Genomic DNA, 22,902 nt, shown 5'->3' on the forward strand with positions numbered 1-22,902 from the left:
TTAATTTTTAATTTAATTGAATAAAAGTTTAAATTCTTAAAATAAAAATATGAAAGGTTTTAAATTTTAAATAAATACATGATAAGTTAATATTTTATGAAGTTTGTAATGTAATTTAAAATGAATATGTAATGCAGCTGATGATGTGCAAGTAAATCACAGAAGTGTTCCTGCATATAGTGAAATAAGGTAAGTCATCCTACTTTATTTATTCTGTACTTCAGTTTATCTAATAAAATAAAATAAATATATTTGTATATAGTACAGAGGAGTATGATTCTTAAAAGAATTGATTTAAAAAAAAATATGTAGCAATAATAATCATGAAAATATTAACAAAATAAATTTATAAATTTGAATAAAAAATATTATCATTTATTACAAATTAATATATGTTATTTGTGTATTGTTTATTCTTTCAAATTAAATGATTTGTAATTCAATAAAGATTAACTAAATGTGGAATTTTTTTATAGTCAAGTTTATCATTTAATTTAACATTGTATTTGTTAATGTCATAACATTTTTCAACAACAATTTTCTTCAAATAATAAAGAAAAATTTGGCGATGAAAGATTTAAATAAATAAAATGATATATGCATATTAATAAAAATAAATTTTATTTTTTAACTAAGAAAGGCGACAAATTATAATAAAAAGCCCTTAAATATATATCATTGAATATATAAACATAGTATGGGTGTTGATACGGCGGATATTGTTCAACTCTTGTTGTCTCTTGTAAACATGAGGTTATTCTCCAGGCATGTCTCCTCCAGGAACCAACTGTAAAGTGTAAATAAAAAGAGAATTTATAAATAGTTGATATTAAATATTTTCTTCTTTAAAATTAGAAGTTGCTACTAAAATATGGGTTGTTAAGAGTTAGTAATTCCTCTTTGTTATTAACTTTGTGATGGATACAAAAAGTCAAAATTTTAAAAATTGAAGCAAGCCTTTTTTAAAAAACTTTTTTTTACTAATTTAAATTATAAATAAGCCTATAAAAAATTTAAAAAAAGTGGACAAAATGACAAAGAGACTGTTATCAAGCAAGCATTAGTACTCTAGAATCTGGGATTATGTATTAATTTTTTCTTAATTTTTTAGTAATATTTAAATAGTAAGAATATAGAAGAAAAAAATCATAATGTTATTACAAAACAAATCAATGGTAGCAAAAAAATGAAAAATATCTAAAGATGATAAATGTATATAATGAGCTTTTTTTATTTTAAAATCTTCCACAGAAGTTTATGAAATTACTTAATAAAAGTAATTTTATCAACTTCTAAATAAATACTTACTAGAAGTAAGAATACTTACTAAAAGTTAAGTTACTTTAACTTATAAATAAATTACAATAGGACTACCCATGAAGAACTTCCTCTCAAGAAGAATCATGAGACTCGGACTAGTCTATTTGATAAAGAATACGTAAGGGTCAAAATAAAAAACCTTCTTTTTAAAATGATTAACATAGTTTTAATATTCCCCTGCCATGATAACAGAGAAAATATATTCATGCCCCACTCTCTAATATTCTATTCCAAAGATAAGCTTATGAGGTCTGTTCAGAAAATAACCGAACATTTTTAATTATACATCAACAGAGATATTTAGTGATGTGTGGTTGGCTTCATTGTTCCGCATAACCTCCTCTGTAACCCCATGTTCTTGGATTGCTGATGTCTCTTTTAGTTTTTGTGTTATTTGAGTGCAACTTGTTTTAGGTATTATTAGTGAATTTTGTAATGTGCGATTTTCAGGAGCAATGATACAACATAAAATTTTGCATAAAACTGGGGAAAGTTTTCACAGAAATGTTTCAACTTTTGAAACAAGCTTATGGAGATAATACCCTGGGTTGTACACAATGTATGAATGGTTTTCATGATTGTCAGTCAATTGATGACCCTAGTCCAGGAAGGCCTTCGACTTCAACTGGTGATACCTGCATTCAAAAAATCAACAATCTGATGCATTTAGATCATCAATTGACTGTCAGAGAACTTGCAGAAGTTAGCATTTTGACTAGATCATGCCATGAGATTCTGACTGAAAAATTGAATATGCATAGAGTTGCAGCAAAGTTTGTTTCTCGTTTGATAACCGAGCAGCAGAAAGAACATCAAGTGGACGCTTATCAGCAACTTCTTGAACAAGCTAATGATGATAAAACTTTCACACAGAGGATCATAACGAGAGATGAAAGCTGGGTTTACGACTATGACAACAAGACAGAAGTTTAATTATCACAATGGATTGGCAAAGGATCTCCATATCCCAAGAAAGCATGTCTATCTCAATCCAGTGTTGCTCTCTCTTTTTAAAATTTAAAAAAACAGTAAACCATACTACCAAGGAGTTTGAGATCAGAGTTGTGGTGAGACAACTTATGGTTCCTTCACCACGACAATGCGCCTGCATACTCAGCTTTGTGCCAAAAATCAGATGACTGCCCTCTCTCAGGCAAGTAGAGACCTCCCTACTTGCTAGAACTGGCCGCTTGCAATTTTTTCCAATTTCCAAAAATAAAATAAGTGCTGAAAGGAGTGTTTTGAGACTATTGATGAGATTAAAGCAAATTTGTCATGGATCTTAAAGGCCATTTCAAATGAAACTATCCAGGACTGCTTCACGAAGTAGAAACTGCTGGGAAAAGTGAGTGAATAGGAAAGGAGTGTACTTTGAAGGGAACAAGGGATCTGTAAATTTAGATATCAGTATATGCATTCTAAATACTAGCCACACAGATAATTAGCTTTAGATCTGTAAGATGTATTCACAAAATCTATTATTTAAATTAAATTTAAAATATGTGGTGCATATTTTTCTAAAATCAATAATTTAATTATGCAAAACTACTATATATTATCAATCAAAAATTGTTCTTTTTTGTACCATCTAATGAAGGGTTTTCATCTATCCCAAATTTTCTAAATAATTAATTCTGATTTCCATTGTAAAATATATAAATATACCTTTTTTGTTAATATAGTTTCGTAATGAAACAGGAGCACAGAAGGGAAATTAGTGGTTATTACATCCTTCCCAAAATTTATGTCTATCACCATTAATTCTCGGTATTTTCCCATAAGTCTTCTTCTGATTAAGAACTTTGTCTTGCATTAAATAAATAACAAACACATATTTAAATAAATATTATCAAACAAAACTAACACAGCATGGCTACAATTGCATGATTTATATATGAAAAGGATTATTAGTTGTTATTTGCATAAAATTTCTGTAACTGAATGATAGTAAACATGCACACACCTCATGTGTGTTGTGCACATGCATACACAGAAAAAATAACCACACAAATTATTATAACTTCAGTTATTTAAAAACTGATAGTTTGGTTACTACATTTGATCTGTTTTAGAAGGCAAAACTGCAAGCTGTAAATTAAATTTACATAATTATTTCTAGAGATAAAAGTGTATCTTATATTCAAAATTGTACCATAATTGTTTTATCACAGCTGCACTAAGCAACATACATTACACAGCTACTAACTGAAATATCTGTAATAAATGCGGTCCAATCTACTCCAATTATTACTAATTCAAAATATAAAAACAATTATTTCAGTGAAAGAACTGAAAAAAAATGATAACAAGGAACAAAAATAATTGTGATTAATTATTATACGGTAGCAACAGTCATGTTGTGTCTTTTCTAATCAAGTTGGATTAAAAAATGATAACAAGGAACAAAAATAATTGTGATTAATTATTATACGGTAGCAACAGTCATGTTGTGTCTTTTCTAATCAAGTTGGATTAGAAAGTGGTTCATGAATGTTGATAATGCTAACATAGATTCAAAAATATTATAAATTCTACTTACAATTATATTATGAAAAAAAAACTATAAAATAACCTAATAAATTGAAAAAAAAAACAACATTGCCTACCAAAAATTATAGTTACCATTGTGATATTATTGCCATTCAATAATATCTGATCTAATTTAGTAATTCTTCTTCCTTCTGGTGTAGATTCATACTCTGTTACATCTTCCAAAAGCATATTTACAAAATCATCAAACCCTAATAATGTACCAACTATTTCTTTATCATTTTTCATAATTATATGAATCCTTGATCCAATACATTTATCCACCAATTCTGTAAAAAGGAAAAAATATAAATTACACCACTACAATAATGAAATTATCTAAAACTTTGGACAACCGAAACTGAATTGCCATGTTATGTTGCTTAACCAAGCATTATGCAAATTATTTTATAAACAAAGAGTAGAAGATGGGATTAAGAAATCTTATAATCAAATCTGTACATAATTTACACTATTATACACAAGCTATAAATACCGTTATACATGCAACTTTGTCGGATTAATCATCAAAATTGACGTTAATTTAATTAGTATTATCAACAGAGTAACGTTTTTAAAACAAATTTTATAAATAAGTTTATTGGAAGTTGAGGTTAAGTTATATTCAAACATTCAAGAAAAATAATTTCCTGAATAAAATAAGTAAAAAACTATGACAAAGTTGAAATTACACTACTAGTTTCAACAGTATACAAGCTTCAAACACAGTCTGATCCAAATATTGTTGTACAACGGTAGGTAAAACAAATCTGTACGCCTACGTTTAACTAAAAACAAGAACTTTGTTGCCTTTGGAATGAATTTACCACCCTGACAGTACACAAAAGTGACTATTCTAAACGAATATAAACAAGAAAGTATCTACAAAACGAAATGTTAACGCGTGAATATAGTAAATTATGAATTTATCTTCTGGATTATGGTATTATTGCCTTAATTCGTTAAAAAAGTAATAATGAAAATACAATCTCATGTTTCCGGTTACGAGAGAGGTTAATAAAAATTGTAATATTCGTATGTACGTTTGCTATAAATATATGATTTAAGATAATATTTAATGAAATACTGAACAATATAATATATAAATAATACCTAACGGTAACAAAGTTGAAGGGTTAGTAGCGACTGAGGCAGTCATTTTGATAAACAAGAGTTTGTAGGTTAGAACGTTTTATCTAAACAAAAAGCCACTGCAAAGTGGTTTGATGCGTCAGTGTTGCTAACGTGAACATCAGGCTTTTACTAAAAGTAGTAGCAGTTAAAATAGAACGTTTTAAAGAAACAATTTAAAAATTTGAAACGTATAATAGAATTAAAAGTAAGTATTATGAAAGAATTTAGTTTTACTAAACTTAATATTGGCAAATATATTTCGTTCTTTGTAAATTTTGATTGAAAGTACTTTATAAATTAAAAAAAAATATATATATAGAAAACTGAATTAACTTTATAAATTATTAATATAAACAATTTTTTTTTGTATTGAAAGTAAGAAACATTTGTTGATGTGGCCGTAAGTTAGCCGGAGGTCCCGGATTCAAATCCCGGTCAGGCATGGCATTTTCACATGCTACAAAATTGCCCTTCCGTCCCATTCTCGGAAGCAATACCTAACGGTGGCTCCGGAGGCTTAAAAAAATTATATTTTTCAACTATGGTGAGTGTATTTTTGTTAACAATATATTTAGTTATTCATCCAATCTCTTCAGGGTAATTGTTTGTCCAAATTTTAAAAGGATTTCTTTAAAAATTAGTAATCGTAAAGAAAATAAATGATTTACATTTTATTAAACAAATGCCTTATTCTCATTAGTATAAAATACATTACTCAGAATCGTTATTATTGCTCCATCATTTGTCTAGATGGAACTAGGAAAATTTCGTTAAAACATTAATACACTAAAACATGTATCAATAAATACACTATTAATTTAAATGCATGTGTTTATAAATGATTAAGTCTATATTAATAAATGAAATCATAGTAAAAATTAAATAAACAAAATACATTTTAGCAAGCATTAATTGAAGTTATTTTTTTAACTCCATAAAGTAATTTATTTTCGAAAAGGAAATGTTTTAATTATATTTTAAATAAATTGGTGATAAGATCTTTTAGATAGACTGATAATTTATTAAAAATGGCAAAGGTCTTTTTTTGAATGCTGTGTTATGCAAAAACCGTTCTAGTTTCAAACAGTGGATATTGATTATGAATATCGTTAAATAATACAATTATAATTTTTTGCAAATTAAATCGGTTTGATAATCGTGTAAAAATTTGCCATCCAGCAAATTTGATAAAGATTTTTTTCTCTTTGTTATTATTGAAGAAACACTTTCTAAAGTTTTCCATAAGAGGTTTAAAACTTCTTTTGATCCCAATAATTACTTTGAATTTTGTTGACTGTGGTCAGTGTGCAAGGAGATGAGCTCAATTGTTATGCTGAGTACATCTACCATGTTAACAGCACTATCCCTCTGAATATCAGATCTTTTTGGAGTTCTTTAATAGCGTAAAAGATTCCTCAAGTTCTGTAGAAACTTACTACCTCGATGGCAGCTTCGAGTCTTTCCCTACTGGAATCTGCTATCTTTTTGCCGACCACTTTAGCTCTGTATATACTCAAGACGATGCTCCTACTCCTCTTTACCTGTTTGAAACTTCTTTAAATCTCTGGGTGTGTGCTGGATGAGATTGATGTTGAGCATGAACTGTCCTGCCTTGATCTATATAAGGGTGCAGGATCTGATGAAATAGTGCCACTGGTTCTCAAGCGCTGCAATAAGCTACTTACACCTCAACTTAGTTTTTAATAGACTTTTAGAACTTGGAGTCTTCCCAGATAGACTCAAGACCAGTTATGCAGTTCCGATTCATACTTCTGATATTGATGTATGTACCAACTAACCCATTGTTATCCAGCCAACCTTGGGTAAGAGTCCCTTGTGCTCGATTATATTGGTTTCCATTGTGGTGGTATCATGAAGTAATAGCAGCATGGTTTTACTCATGGTAGATCCATCACTACAAACCTCATTCCTTACAAACACTATATTCATTCCTCTTTCAGAGAAGGTAAGTAGGTTGATAGTGCTCACATTGACTACTCTAAGGCATTTGACACTGTCAGCCATAGACATCTCCTTGCTAAGTTAAAAGCTTATGGCATCTTGGGCAGTCTTCTTTGGTGGTTTCACACCTATCTTTCCGACCAGACACCATTTTTAAATTTCTTGGTGCTTCTTCCTGAGCTTTTGTTGCAACATCCAGAGTTCCACGAGGCTCTCACATGGGACCCTTCTTATTTACCATCTTTTTTAATGATACTGTGGACTGCATCAATGTTGAGTGCCAGTTGTTTGCTGATGATATTAAGAGCTACTCTTCTGTGTGGATGAGTGTCATCAGCTCTAGCACTGTCTCACTAAAATTGATGAATGGTGTGCACTGAATTGAATGAGGTTTAATGCTGGCAAGTGCATTGTTACTTTTTGTCGTTCTTCTGGTGTCCTTCTGTTTTTACTACAGTTTAATGGAGCTGAGCTCCAAGACTCACGCCTTATGCTAAGGCGTGAGTCATTCATCCATTACTTGGGGATTACTCTTTCATACAATCTCAACCCTGAGGATCACATTAATGCTATTACTGGTAGGGCTGCTAAAAGCTCTGGGTCTTCTCATTAGAACATCCAAGAGGGGACTGAGTGTGGAGGCGATGAGGATTGTTTATGTTGCTCTTGTCAGATCAGTTCTGGAGTTTGTGATTGTTGTTTGGTTACTTCATCAGCTTGGACGCATCCGGCATCTCCAGAGAATTCAGGACAGATTTTTGCATGTTGTAGGGGTTGGATTTGGCTTTGAATACCGGTCCGTGCCGTGGGGGAGATTATGGTTGGAGCCATTGCTGAGAAGACAACGGTTGCATGATGTTATGTTTCTCCATAGAGTTCTGATCAGAAAGGTGGACTGTCCTGAATTGCTTGATATCAGAATTCCATGCCAGACTCGTCCATCACACCTGTTCAGCTGTCATGAGTATTCTAATAGTTATGAGCTGCATAGTACTATTCTGTGACGGTTCACAGATTAGATTTTTATTGATAACTCCATTAAGATTATATTGCTATTATATCCTTATAGTCATTATATCTTCTAGTTGGCATTTTATTACTGTTATTTTATTTTGTTACCGGTACTTTTTATATTGTAAGGTTGAGCTGATGATCATCTTGTTATTATTTATTGTATCTGGTCTTCTAAATAAGTAATCAATTTTACTGGTTTTTTTTTTCATTTTGTACTTGTAAGTCATATTTTGTGAATTGGTGTATGCTGTTAATAAATAGATAAATTATCTTATAAGTAGTTGAAGATTAGTTGTTCACAAGTACATGTCCACCCACCCATTAATTATTAAAATATGGATTAGAAATACAACACCAGAGGATCCAAGGATTATTTTGTAGAACTTTAAAAAGACAATAAAAATTCACTTTGCTTACACTTGTTATATGCACAATTTTAAAATTGTCAATTTTGTTGATACATGGTTAATGGAATAAAGCAATTAGTGAGGATAAAACAAATTTAAATTACTGTTATTAACATTTTAAACTACTAGTTGAAATCTTGTAATTTCATATTTGATTCTAAATCACTTTTTAAGAAGCTTATTATGTTTCAGTGATTTAAGCATGAATTTTAACTTCAGTTTCTGCCTTTTAATTGGTCCTAAGAGTTCTATTGCTTTACTGAAGATGTATGAAAACTAAAAACAAAAACTTCACGTTACATAAATGTAACTAAGGCATTTTTATTATAATTTAGATGTTTAAACATTTCAAAAAGTAAAAAAATTTACAATAAATTTAGTCTTTATTTAGTACCAATGCTGTGTATCATCAGCAACAAAAATTGTTTTTCTCCCAAAGTTAAAGAACCATTTGTAAGCATTCCTAAAGAAATAATCTCACCCATCCCTGGATTTGTGTAGCATATGGAAATATCTGAGTGCACATGCATTATTGTTTAATACACTGAACAATAATATAGTGCATTGAAGAAGTAAGAGGAAAATTAATTCATTTTTACTTTTCCTTGTAGTTCTTGTATAGAAGAGTATGCTTGTTGAGCTTGACAATGATGTACAGTTTTCAGGGGTGACAATTTATTTATCATGTCATATCTTCTATACCAGTTTGGTTATAACATTGAACTGACTTTGCACATATATTTGGTATAATTTTATTTATTTATCCTAAATAATATTCAATTTGTGAATTACATTTTCATCATTGTATAATGAAATTATATAAATGAATTTATAATCTTTTTATTTGTTCTAGATCAGAAAATAAGAAGCGTAAGTCTTGTCAACATAATTTTAGAACACCAGAAGTACGAAGAACACTTTGTTTTGATAATATTTCCCCCATAAGTGATAAGAATACATTGGTTTTGAAAAAACATGATCAAAATATTATTTCAAAAAAGTTATTTCCTCAAAATGATAGAGATTCAAATAATATTGAATGTAATGAAAAGAGTCAAGTAAAATATTTACCATCAGTTGATACACCCAAAAGAAAAGCATTATTAATTAAAGGAATTAATCCAAAAGAAGTTTGGTCAGTTATTGGGCATGGTCGTTTTGGAACTGTTATTAAAGCAAAATATAAAGGTAAATGAATTATATAAATCACTTTCTACTTTTATAATATTTGATTTAAAATTGATATGAAACTGTCAGCAACGACATATCCTAATTAGTATTCGCTTTATTTACCTTGATAGTGAGTAATCTTTTTTGTAGTGGTTACAATTAAACAGCTGTGAGAAATGTTTTCATTAAATGATGAAATCCTAATTACACGTGTTCCTTATTGGTACTGCTCATTTAGTTTTCAAAGGTGTAATGATTACTTTATTATATTTGCTGTTTCTTTGTTGTATTCAGCATTCTTAATCACTTCCTGTTCGTAATTGGTTTGCAGAAATGACATTTGCTGTAATGAAAAGACAAATATACAGTCAACCATTATTAAACATAATTCTGATGAAATTGCTGCTGTGTTGTTTAAAAAAGGATCTTGCTTATCAGATAATACAAAACTTATAAACTTAATTACTTGTTAATCTTTTATTTTAAACGATAGTATTTTATACACGTCTTTTATCACATTGTATGTCTCTTTCAAATTAATACCAAAAGCAATCAATATCGAAGGATATTTGTTACCGTTGTGTAGTAGAACCACTTTTAAAGGCGCCACTCCTCAGGTTTATGAACTTGTCCTAAGTGCAACATAAGCTCATCAAAATTTGTGCAATAAACCAAATTATTTTCATCAATAAAGTACTGAGAAAGTTCTTTTTGTTGGCTTCAAAAGCCCAAAATTTTTGTATTTTTTTAAAATAAATTCCAACCTTGCAATCTTGATCCTAACAGTTCACCTTGATATTTTGATAAATTTAAATCCGTAACCAAAACATTTAATTCACCTTGTGATATAAAATGTAACTTATTGGAAGATAATTCAAAAACAAAATCATTGTCTTTTTCAGTAATGCCTGATTCTTCATCCCTGCTTTCGAAACATACATTCACAGGTGGCTCAGGAACTGGAATAATTTCACTGTGAGCTACAGGCCTGATTGCAGATTGCAATGAAGGATATTTTACAGTATGTTAAGATTTTTTAGAAATTCAAGATACATTTGTTAAACAAAAGTAACAGTTGGTTACATGATCCTTTGGTTCATGCCAAACCATAGGTACACCAAATGGCAAAGCTTTCCATGGACCTTTCAGCCATCCTCTTAAATGTACAGAAAAATTAGTGCATACTATATGAGGAGTGCACGTCTTATCCTGATTACCAATTTTACACTGAAAGTACAAATGATATGCTTTTTTAATTAAAGATGTAATTTATTTTTTATTTGATTATATGGTAAACTCACCTCATACTTAACAAAAGGCATCCAAATCATTTACACAATTTTGAGGCATTTTGGCACTGCACTGTTAATAAAAACTTAAGACAATAATAAGACTGAACAAAATTAATTCATTCCTAAATCCAGTGCTTATTACAAACAACACAGCTGTGTTTTCAGCTACATGTTTTGACCTGCACAGACATGATTAGTCTTGTCCGTGAAGGCTCACTCTACAGTATTAGTTATGACATCATAATATGTGACTATGATATGATTTAATTATTTGTCTAGTATTGTTTATTTATAATTTACAAATTATGTTAACAAAGTTAAACAATAAAAAATGACCTAACAAAATAAAATATAGGAAACTAACTATACGTTGAAAAATTTAAGAAAATTCTTTAATTAAATTTAAAAAATTTTTCAAAAATGGAGATTGATAAAAGATTCAGAGTTCATTTTCGTTTTCAGCATCAAAAAACAATCATGTTTCAGATTAAAATCATGTACTGCATGTTAGAAAACAAAAATTATGTTTATCAGTGTTATACAAAAGTACAGGGTAATTCAAAGAAACGGGAAATTTTGAAAGTTGTGTTGGTAGCTGTGGGCGATTGGTACCACTTGATAAGTGGCGCCAGCCTCTCTAACCTAACCTGCCATTTAGTTGTCATGGATCCTTGGAGTGGAGCGCAATGTGCATTTGCTATCAAAGCATTTTACAAAAACAATGACAGTAGAGTATTTCGTTGTCATTTTAATCTGGGATGGCACGACCGTGTTCCATCAGCACACGCAATTAAAACATGGATATCTAATTTTGAGGAAACTGGTTCGGCAATGAAAAAGTAACCTCCAGGCTGTGAGCGAACCGTCCGTACACCACAGAATGTTCAAGGTTTACAAGATGCTGTCACACGAAGTCCACATCGGTCAATCTGTCGTCTCTCAGCATCTTTACAATTGCATAGTTCAAGTGTTCGAAGAATGTTAGTGAAGGACTTGCAATTCCATCCATACAAGTTGCAGATCGTCCAGGAACTGAAACCGAACGATGCAGTTGTGCGAGCACAATTCTGTAATGTAATGCTTCAGAAGATAAATGATAACGAAGAGTTTGTTCACGAACTGTGGAAGTCAGACGAAGCGCATTTCCACCTCAGTGGATTTGTTAACAAGCAAAATTTCAGATACTGGGCACAAGAAAATCCTACGCAGCTACACCAGCGTCCGTTGCACAGCCAGAAAGTGACCGTGTGGTGTGCTATGTCATCTTACGGTGTTATAGGCCCTTATTTTTTTGAGGATGACAACGGTCTTGCGATTACAGTGACGTCGACTCGTTACGTAGCTGTGCTTGAAACCTTTGTTGTGGAACAATAAAAGAGATTTCCACCAATTCTTATCACAGCCTGGTTTCAACAAGACTGAGCAACGTCACATACTGCACGAATATCGATGGCAGCTGTACGTCGATTGTTTGGACAACGTGTCATTTCATGAAATGGTGACATTAGATGGCCTCCCAGATCGCCTGATCTCTTAGCTTTGCGACAAGCAAAGTGTTCCACAGTAGACCTGCTACAACGGAAGAACTGAAGGCAAAGATCCGAGAAGCAATTGCGGAAATTCCCGTTGAGATGTTACGTCAAACCATGAACAATTTAACGAAGAGACTTCGTGAGTGTTTACGTAGAGGAGATCACCTACAAGATGTCATCCTTAAAAAAAAACTAAAATGTATGTATCCTAAAATGGCAACATTTGTACAATTACATGAAATAAAATTCATTTTTTAAAAAAATTTTTATTAACGTTATTTAATTTTTTAAATTTCCCGTTTCTTTGAATCTCCCTGTACAAGAAAAAAAATGAATCCTTTATAAACAACAATTTTTTTTTTGTTTTAATGTTTTCTGTGTACATAGCATGTTAATTGTTTTGAGAATGTCAATAGTAAACATTAGTACATTTCTTTGTATTTCCATTTTTACTGATGTATCATTTCCAGAATACTGAATCAGTTACAATCTGATTGTTCTGAAACATATAGAGCATTTCAGGAGACAGTATAAAGATTAAAGTGTGTGAAGTAAGAATGAAATGCCAGTGCTAAGGGCAGTTTAATAAACCTCTTTGGTTATTGGATTCCAGTTACAACAATTTTCATTTTCTTTCTATTACTGGTGCTTTTTGATCTAGCCTGGTTGTAAGAAGTTTAGTGAGAGTGACACACCTTCTCTCAGGCAGTGATAGAATCAGCTTATAACAGCCTACAGGTGTTTTGCCTCATCATATCATCTCTGTTATATTTTTTTTTGTAGGAATGGACTTCTTGACTGTTTCACCTAACATCCCCATTGCACAGCTCCTATGGATATTCAAAGTAAACATACTTTCAAAGTTTGGCCTCAAATTACACAATATGTATGCTGCTCACTAGTGTAATTGTAGTTATTTTGAAATCACTACAATTACATCTGGACTTTACGCCATATTCCTAATCTTGAGTCACCTTATTGGTGGTTGGTGCTGTGTTTAATATGTTTTGATTTATGTAGTGCATTATAAGCAGTTTCATGTATACTACACTCGAGAAATTTTACACACGTGAGTGTGGTTACAGAAAATGAAAGAGACAAATGTATTAGTTTCTACATATATGTATCTACTTCCTTTTCCTGTAACCACACTATGTGTATTTATCATGGATTCTAAGCACATAGCAGTTCCAGACAATGTGTGAGCCAATACAGCTGTTTAGCTTGTTTTCAGTATTGACCGAACTGACTTTTGATAGCACATAATTCATTACAGTTATACATACAATGTGAATGTTTATTGAAGGCAGTTTGGCAGAAAGAGTTTCTGATGATTCTTGACAATTAGCTTTAAGAAGTACATTATATTTTCGTGAAAATTGTCAGTTACTGTATGGAAGTCAAATTCTGTCAGTTTTGCATGGAGCATAGTAGGTCGGAGTATGGATTTTTATTATCTAGTGAGTCACCAATATGTCCCTTTGATAACTGCCTTGTAACAGTTCATTTAATTCTCCTTGATTGTGAATATTATGTGGCACTACAGCAGAGATTTAAATTAGCACCAAAAAAAACTGTTCATCTTTTCTCTGAAATTTAATCTATATTGGTAGTAGAATACTTTATGGGAGATTTGGGAAGGAGCTGACACCCCATCTATATTACTTATTTATTAAATGTAAATTATTGCTTCATTTAAAAAAAAAATCTGCTTTTTAATGGAAAATGTAATAAATTTATCAATAGTACTCGCTCATCTATAAGGGGATTTCAATGTCTAATATGTTTGATTAATTACATATTTATTTAAAAAAATTAATAGGTATTTTTGGGGTTTTTTATTTAGATAGAAGCGTTGCTGTAAAGATTATTGAAAAAGATAAAGAAATAAAAAGCAATACTCTTTTAAAGGAAATGAATGGAATAAATCTCAGTCATCCAAATATAATTAATATTCTTAAAGTAGTTGATGACATAAATATAAATTATGGTCTAGTAATTATGGAATTATGGTATACAACTAACATGCAGAATTTAATTGACTTACGTAAATCAAGTATATTGTTCCAGTTAAAGGTCAGGTAAATATAGTGATTAACTAAAATATTGCAAAATATTTTTTTTTATTTTAATTTTATTATTTTACCTTATTTATTGTTAATATTATTTTACTGTTTATTTTTACAGAAATCTTTTACTAGTTGTAAACGGCATTTCCTTCACATTATCTCATTTATAATTTTATCAAGGATTGACATCTGCTACATCTCTGACCTTGCAAAGATCATTTCTCACATATCGCTTTTTCATGCTTCAGTAGAGTCAAAATACATTATCAATATTGTACATTATAATGCTCTGTGTTTCCATTTTACTTCTAATTTCTTCATTTTAACTTTGAAACCCAACAAATATTCCGTAAAAATTCCAAACTGCAGCATCAAAGCTCAACTTTACTTTCTTTACTTTCTCCCACGTCCAAATTGCATTTGTAATAGAAGTGCATTGAGTAGTTACTACTAATCTCAATTTTATATTTTTCTCTATTTCTTCAGTTCGTGAAATCAAATTTAATCACTGAATTACTATCCCACTTGGAAACATTACCTTTCCATATAATTCACTTCGTATTATTCAAACTCAAAGTTGTTCTGAACTTATTGGGTTTCAGCAACCTGTAAACTGATTTTCTGGAGAATTCTCAAGTATTAATCTAAGAAGATTTTTTTCAAAAACTAAAGGTTTTATCATGTGTAGGTTAAAATTTCAATTTTTGGTAGTACTCAGTTAATTAACTAATGATTCTAAATTATAAAAATAAAATCACAATCCAAAAATTCACTTTATAACATTTTTAGAAGCCATTCTTGCTACTTTACGAGATGTTTTATTGTGTTTAGTTAAAAATAATATGCATATACGTTAAAATTAAAAGAAAAACTGTCTATAAAGAATCTTAGGTTTATTGCAGAACATATGGAACTGACAATTATGACAAAAATCTTGTTTTCTTATTTTATGCCATTTCTTTATTACGAGGGATATCTCTAAAGCAAAAACTGCTGGGAAATTTCTCTACTTAAGGTTGGCGAATCTGTGTTGTTCATGGCCACGCTAGTAATGTACATACTGCATTGTTATCTATAAGTTGTCATGTTAGTGTATCTTTGATTACATGTGAGTTGTTATGTTATAAAATCAATAGGAAAATCAATTTTGCCGCCAACTCTGAAATACATGGAGTCATATGTTTTCAAAACATTAAGGCGGCTGAAATTTATAGGCAATTGGTTGCTGTGAATGGTGATAATATAATTAATGCAAGAAATGGTATGAAATGTTTAGAAATAACATAAATAATGTGCTTGATGAAGAATATTCGGGGAGGCCCTTGATAATCACCAAGGACTTGTTGATACGCATCAATGATGAAATCAGACAAGATTGTCGCTCAATGATTTCCGACCTGGCATTTCTTTTTCCTGATGTTTCAAAAGCTGTTATTGGTCACATTGTTCATGACTATTTAGGCTTCAGAAAGGTTTTTGCACATCGGGTGCTGCACATCTTAACAGAACATCACAAAATAATACGAATAGGATCTGGTTTGGAATTTTTGATGCGCTACACAGAAAAAGTTGATGAGTTCCTTAATTCAATTTCATATTAGATGCCAGAGAGAAAACAACAGTCAAGTGAATGGCATCATCCTCAATCACCAACCAGTCCAACAAATGTCAGGCCAGAGCCATTTGGACGTAAAATGATGGCCACAGTTTTTTGGGATCGGTTTTGCATACTGCTGATTGATTTCAGGCCATGTGGAATGACTGTAAATGCAGAAGCCTACTGTGAAACTCTATTTAAGTAATGGTGAGCCATTCAAAATCGGCGACGTGGGCAGTTCACCGACATCATCGTACTACTGTATGATAATGCATGCCCGCATGTTGGTTCCAACACATGATTTATGGAGAACATTTAGATGGGAAATATCACCCACCATATAGTCCAGACTTAGCACCTTCTGATTACCATTTGTTTGGGAAATTGAAAGAATTTTTGAGTGGTAAGCAATTCACAGTTGATGATGAACTTAAAAATGCTGTTAATCAGGGGCTAAAAGGACTGGTGGCAGAAGAACACAACGAGGGTATATTGAAGCTGATATATCGTTACGATAAATGTCTTAATTCATGTGGAAATTGTATAGCGAAGTAGTATAAGGAATGTAGTTTAACAGAAATACAAAATATTTGTAAAGTTTTCAGAATAAATGTTTTGACAATGAAACGGTCTTTACTACTTTAGAGATAACCTTTCATTGACTGGCTAGGGATTTTCCTCTGGGTCAGTTCATCAGCTTCTCTCCTGAGCAATAAATTCATACAGTTAAGTCTAAATCATCTGTTTCAAATACTAAAGGCTTCAGGGTACTTAAATTGTTTGAGGCTTATTTATTATTTATCCATTTTCGAGACTGAAAAAATTTATATTAACATTTTAAGTTATAAACTCTAAATTTCATTTACCCATCTTTCCATCTGAGTGTATGCTGCTTGTGAGAATAATATATAAATAAATAAAGATTTTTCAAGGAAACCATTCAGCTTAAGTTACCTAACTTGGGATCTCATTCTTCAGATTCAGGAAGGAAATTGTCAGTAGGTGTGTGAAAGTGCAGGCTACCCTTTCTCCACACCCCTGAAAGCCTCTAAATTATTAGTTATTAATTTTACCAAATGAGTTCTGCCTTCAGAATAAAGTAGAAAAATTAATGACCTTGAAGAAGCCCTTGGGACCTTCTAGCCTTCCTTGAAACGGCAAATAATTGTAAAATTGTGCTATGTAAATTATTCTTTTTGTAAAAATATGAAATCTTTTGGGTTGAGTAAAAAGTTATTTGCCAATTAACCATAAATTGGAATATTGTAATGTTGAAACTTCTCTTTCAAAAAATGTTTTAATTTCAAGGGTAAGTAAAAAGTTCATTATAAGTACCTACAGGTACTTATACTAATAAACTTTAAACTTAAGATTCCTTTACTCCAAACCTTTTCTCCCCTAAAACTCATTTTCCACTAAAAAAAAATTTAAATATTAAAATATTTCAACATGATCAGAATTATAGTTTGATTTTCAAAGAGTATAAACTGAAATTCTCTGAATAATTTTAAAAGTAACACATTCTTAGTGTTTGTGTTCTTTATTTTATAACTATTTTTTTTTTTTGTAGATATATAGTGAATATATGTCAGGCTCTTCAATATTGTCATGATAATGGAGTTTTACATTTAGATATTAAACCTAAAAATGTGCTTGTAAGTCAACAAGATACAGATCAACATCAATACTGTAAGATTTGTGATTTTGGTAGCTCATTTGTAATTGGTAGTGAACAAAAATGCAGCAGCTATATACATCATCAGGTTTGATTTTTATTCATCTTTATATATAAAAATGTTAAGTTCGTTTGTGTATGCTTCAAAAACTCAAAATGTTCTGCACTGATTGAGCTCAAATTTTAGCACGATATGTAACCCGCATCAAAGATTGTTTTTATCTATTTTTCGCATCAGTCACATACCCGCGACCGCGAGAAAACAGTTTTTTTAACGGTCAGCTGTGTACCAGTGACCGCGCCATCTGCCGGAAGCGAGGGGAACACTCGCCATACTAGCTAACGACAACCGCAGTCACATGTGAAACAATACCTGTTCCCAATTACATTGTTTATTAACAAAAAAAAATATATATATATCCACTTGCATCTGATTCAGATTATTATACAATCTGAATTAAATATTCACTTTAATCGAGGTACTTTTGTGTGATCGTGTCGTGATTGAGCTGCGCCTTTCACCAAATCGTAAGTAGAGGTTATGTTTTATATGAGAGATGGTCAGAAAAAATAATATTTTTTTATAATTATTATATAACTATTTCATTTAACTAATAATTTACTTATTTATTTAAATTCATGTATTTAGTTAATATTATTAATTTTTAGCCACTTTTCAATACTGTCTGTCCTGTGTCTCATTGTTGTCGAGCTGCAGCTATGAGAACCATGAGAGATAGGTGAAAAAAGTTTAAATAAATTTTTTTGGCCTTTTCAAAATTAAAATTTTTCATTATTAAACTTTTTGTCCTTTCTGTCATGGTTTTCAACCTAGAGCTGTGAGAGCCATAAGAGGTTATAATCTTATCCCTTCCTTCTATTCCAGAGAAACCCGAAATAATGCCTCGCAGAAAATCGAATTTGGGCCGTCACACTCACCACACAGCAGGATTAAGAAGACGGCTTTCGAATATGACTGAGGAAAAGCGGGCATCCGTACGAGAGAGGAACAGACTAAGCACCATCCAGATACGTAACGTGGAACCAGCAGAAAGACGAGTAGCCAGGCTTGAGGATGAACGATTGCGAGCATGTCAGTTGCGTTCTGCAGCAACAGATTTGGTTCGTTCTCAACGGAATGAACGCGACAGGGTAAGGATAGCTGAAACACGAACCCAAAGAACAGCTGATCTGAATCTGCAATACAATCGTCTTGCATTCTGGTACAATCCAGCTGTTGATTATAGTTCATGTCGGCATGTTGTCATTGGCCAGATGAGTCATGTCTGTACCTACTGCCAGGCTCTAAAGTTTAATAATGAAACGAAAGGGATGTATTGCGCTGGCGGAAAAATCAAATTGCCTAAACTTGATGCACCACCAGAGCCATTGAAAACTCTACTTGCTGGATCTACCGCTGAATCGAAGCATTTCCTATCGAACATCAGGAAATATAACTCTTGCTTCCAAATGATGTCATTTGGTGCGGAAATCGTGACGACTCAATTCATGCCAACTTTTAAAATCAAAGGGCAAATATATCACAAAGCTGGCTCCCTGCTCCCGTTGCCAGATAGTGACCATAAATTCCTTCAAATGTACTTCATTGGAGATGATAGAGATGAAGTCGATGCATGTTGTGGAGTACATACCTCGCTAAGAAGATCCATTATTTCGCAGCTACAGAAGCTCCTTCACGAAAGGAACAATCTGGTGCGTTTGTTCAAACTGTTAATTGATATGATGCCATCAGATACCCACAACATTGGCTTTCACGCAGACAAAACGCCCGCTGGAGAACATGTCCGGAGATATAATGCTCCAACTATAGACGAAGTAGCAATTGTCATAGTCTGAGATCAGTTCCAACCTAGAGATATTGTTCTCCATCGAAGAAACGATCAATTGATAAATGTCGCAGAAACTTCGCTTTGCCACAGCAAAGCGTGGCAGGGTACAGCTAGTTTATTTTATAATTATGATTAGATCTTAATATTAATCTCCCAAACAGAAATTATACAGCATCACTATTTAAAAAAAAAATAATCCTGAGATTCAAGAGGCACAAGTCAAAATTGCTCTGTCCAATAGTAATGATTTACTACACAACACAGTATGGTAAACTAAGTAAAAATATCACTTTTAAATCTTATCACCTGCATTTTGGTAGGATTGACTTACTGATTTGCTACTGTATATGTGACTTAGTGAAGAAAGCAACATAAAACCCATTTATCTTGTAATCCTTGCATGGAATGTTTGTTATTCTTGAGAATCAAGTTGTCACTCCTGTTATTTTCAAGACTGTTGTGACTCTCATCAGGTTACCTACAACTTTTAGTTGTTTTTTTAGTACTTAAAGTACACATTAAATCTTTTTTTTTCTCCCATATGCTAAAAAATACTTAAATGGTTGCAAAATTCTGAATATGTTTGAACACAACAGTGGGTTTGTTATGTATTGTTTGGATGATGAAGTAGTGGGGTTAATATGTCTCAAAACGGATTGAAATTAATATAAATTCTTATTAAATTAATTCAATTAGAACATCAAGGGGGTTCCAATTAATGAAAATTTTACTTGTGTTTTTTTAGCTTATTAAAAATAGTATCATTTAAATAAATTTAAGCCTTTTGAGTTGCTTATTTTTATTATTTTTCTTCAAAAATAGTTCTCAGTTTTCAACTTTTATCAAGTAGAGGTAGGATGCTATATATCTTTCCTTAAAAATAGGAATTTTGTTAATTTTTTACTGTTCCAACTTATAGACTTGATTTTTTTATTGTTAGTTTCTAAATGGTCTGTTATTCTAACATTTACTGTTTCATTACATTAAAACATTTTATGTTTATTTCTCTTTTAATTAAATTATGTGTCGACAGTTGGAAAATGGTTTTCATTTTTTTATTAGGGAAGGAACAGGTAAATTTTTAAACATTTAAAAACTGGAAACACTTATTATTAATGTATTGAAAATCTATTAAATTGTGTAATTTGTGATTATGAGATAGCATTTACTTGTTGGAAATTCCTGCTGAAATTCAAGAAAATTGGTTGAAAAAAGTACACTTTCCCATTTTCTTGAGCTCAAACTTTGTATCAGTTTCTTTACATTTTTTCATACTTGTATGAAGATAATGAAAAAATAAACATATTACCACATCCAGGGAGCGTTGTATCTTTATAAATGTTTGTTTTTTATTTTTTTTAAGAAATACCATCTTAGTTCACACTTCAATAGTCTTTTTATGTCTCTTCTCAGCAATTCTTTTTTGGTTTTATCAAATACAGGTTTCTAGCTTTTGTACTATTTTTAAAATTTAATTTCTATTAAAATTAATTCTTAGCATTGGATTATTAATCTTGACGTGTATTTAATATAATACTCATATTAATAAAATGATTTAGCCTGGTTGGTAGTTAAGATTTTCTTAAGACTAAGGTAGGGGAAGCTCTGACACAAAACCAGCCACTTTCAATAGACAGTATAAAATGAAAATGCTACAAAATGACTGTGCTGCATGCAGACCAAGAGAAGAGATTCCATTCACTCTGTAAATTTTCTATTAGAGCAGTTACCAACATGAACATTTTAATATATTAAAAGTAGCATATCCATTTCCATAAAAAAATAACAAGAAAGAAAAAAAAGAAAAATTTTAAGAAATAAATATACTTAATTTTTTTTTTACCAGAAAAAAACAATCTTAACTAACTTAAAAGATCATTTAAGTTAGTTGCTGTTTGAGCAAAAATCTGTTAAGGTACATTCACCTTAAGAGATTGGCAATGAAAGATCTTTGAGAAATCAAATTTAAGAAATCATCTTGTTTGCAAACCTCCACTGTTGACAACAATGCCAGCAGGGAAGCCTAAACCACCTCAGGCTAGTATTTAAAAAGTCAATTTTGAATTAGTATCTGGTGGTCAGAACAAGAAACCTCTTCAGGGTGGTTATTCAACCTTTAACTGATCTGAAAAGACAAATTAATCTTTGTCTCACCAGCAGGCTGACTTTCTGTGCATTTTCTTTTTCTTTTTTGTTCCAAGATGTGCCATCAGAATAGACTATAAGTAATGCAAGTCCACTTTTTTTATTATAAGTACTGCAGCTGCCAGACTATGTAATTAATTACTGTTTTGCTGTCAGAGCATGGTATTGATCAGAATTTTGATTATTCTGAGTGGTTGCTGTGACTGATTCCCTGCACAGCATTTTTCTGAATAATGAGTCTCCAGTTAGCTGTTTCATGTGTATTAGTTGGTAATTCAGTAAATAATCTCAGCCATGACAAATATATATTGCAGTTAAGTCTATGCATATATTTTTTATCAAACATTATATACCATTGTATCAAAAATAATCATTAACAAATAAATAATAAATATATATTTGTTAATAATTAATAAATAAATATTTAAACTGCCAGACACAGTTCAGTAAAAAGTAAGAGCACTTTCCTATCTCTCTGTTGTGCTTTCATAGCTTTAACTCCAACATTAGCAGACCAATTTTTTAAAATACACATAATTATAGATAAAATAAATAGCTAAAAATTCAGTTTTCTTTAAACATAATTAAAATAATATATATATATATATATATATATATACTAACAGTTCTTATTATGACAATTTTCTATGACAGTTTTAAATATGACATATATATATATATATATTTATACTATTGTCATATTTAAAACTTCCTACATCCACCAAGGTATGATAAAGAATAGTATTATCAAAGTATTCAATCATTGTCAGGTTTCCAGTTTAATCAATTCAAATTCAATCTGTTTATTAGTAAGTCTATTTTTTTATATTTATTAATATAATATTTCTCTAATATATCATTACTTTCCCATCTACGATTTAGACATTTGTCGTAGCTTGGTACCAACTTTCCAATACCTCATCATAGAACGGAGCCGCCTGTGTTTTCAGCCATGTTTCTACGCTGGTTTGCAGCTCGGTGTCTGTGCCAAAATGTTGTCCTCCTAGCCAACGCTTCATGTGAGCAAAGAGGTGAAAATCAGATGGAGCCAAGTCCGTGCTGTGGTGGGTGATCAAACACTTCCCAACGAAAACGCTGCAGGAGCTTCTTTGTTACAGCTGCAGTGTGCGGCCGAGTATTGTCATGGAGAAAAACAATGCCTAATGACAACATTCCTCTCCGCTTATTCTGAATTGCCCTTCGTAG

The 22,902-nt window shown here is 31.3% G+C and overlaps 2 protein-coding genes across 5 annotated transcripts in view; one reads left to right on the plus strand and one right to left on the minus strand.

Annotated features, from left to right (window-relative positions):
* Mos (proto-oncogene serine/threonine-protein kinase mos) overlaps nt 1-22,902 on the plus strand; it is a 33,015-nt gene that overhangs the window by 4,538 nt on the left and 5,575 nt on the right. For all 3 annotated transcript variants that reach the window (XM_075374286.1, XM_075374288.1, XM_075374285.1), the window contains exons 2-4: nt 9,220-9,554; nt 14,207-14,441; nt 17,597-17,789. In XM_075374286.1, coding sequence (XP_075230401.1) covers nt 9,220-9,554; nt 14,207-14,441; nt 17,597-17,789 — 763 coding nt within the window. The remainder of the gene's footprint in view (nt 1-9,219; nt 9,555-14,206; nt 14,442-17,596; nt 17,790-22,902) is intronic.
* On the minus strand, nt 597-5,101 carry LOC142329584 (U6 snRNA-associated Sm-like protein LSm5). 2 transcript variants are annotated; one of them, XM_075374290.1, is made up of 3 exons: nt 4,963-5,101; nt 3,943-4,139; nt 597-787 (listed from the first exon to the last, which is right to left on the minus strand). In XM_075374290.1, exons 1-3 carry the CDS (start codon nt 5,006-5,008, stop codon nt 755-757), a joined length of 276 nt encoding a protein of 91 aa, XP_075230405.1. In that variant the 5' UTR covers nt 5,009-5,101; the 3' UTR covers nt 597-754. The 2 variants fall into 2 exon arrangements, with proteins under 2 accessions (XP_075230405.1, XP_075230404.1); XM_075374289.1 differs by having other exon boundaries at nt 3,927-4,139.

Source organism: Lycorma delicatula, chromosome 8 (genome assembly GCF_047948215.1).
Source record: "Lycorma delicatula isolate Av1 chromosome 8, ASM4794821v1, whole genome shotgun sequence".
NCBI classification, from domain to species: Eukaryota; Metazoa; Arthropoda; class Insecta; order Hemiptera; family Fulgoridae; genus Lycorma; species Lycorma delicatula.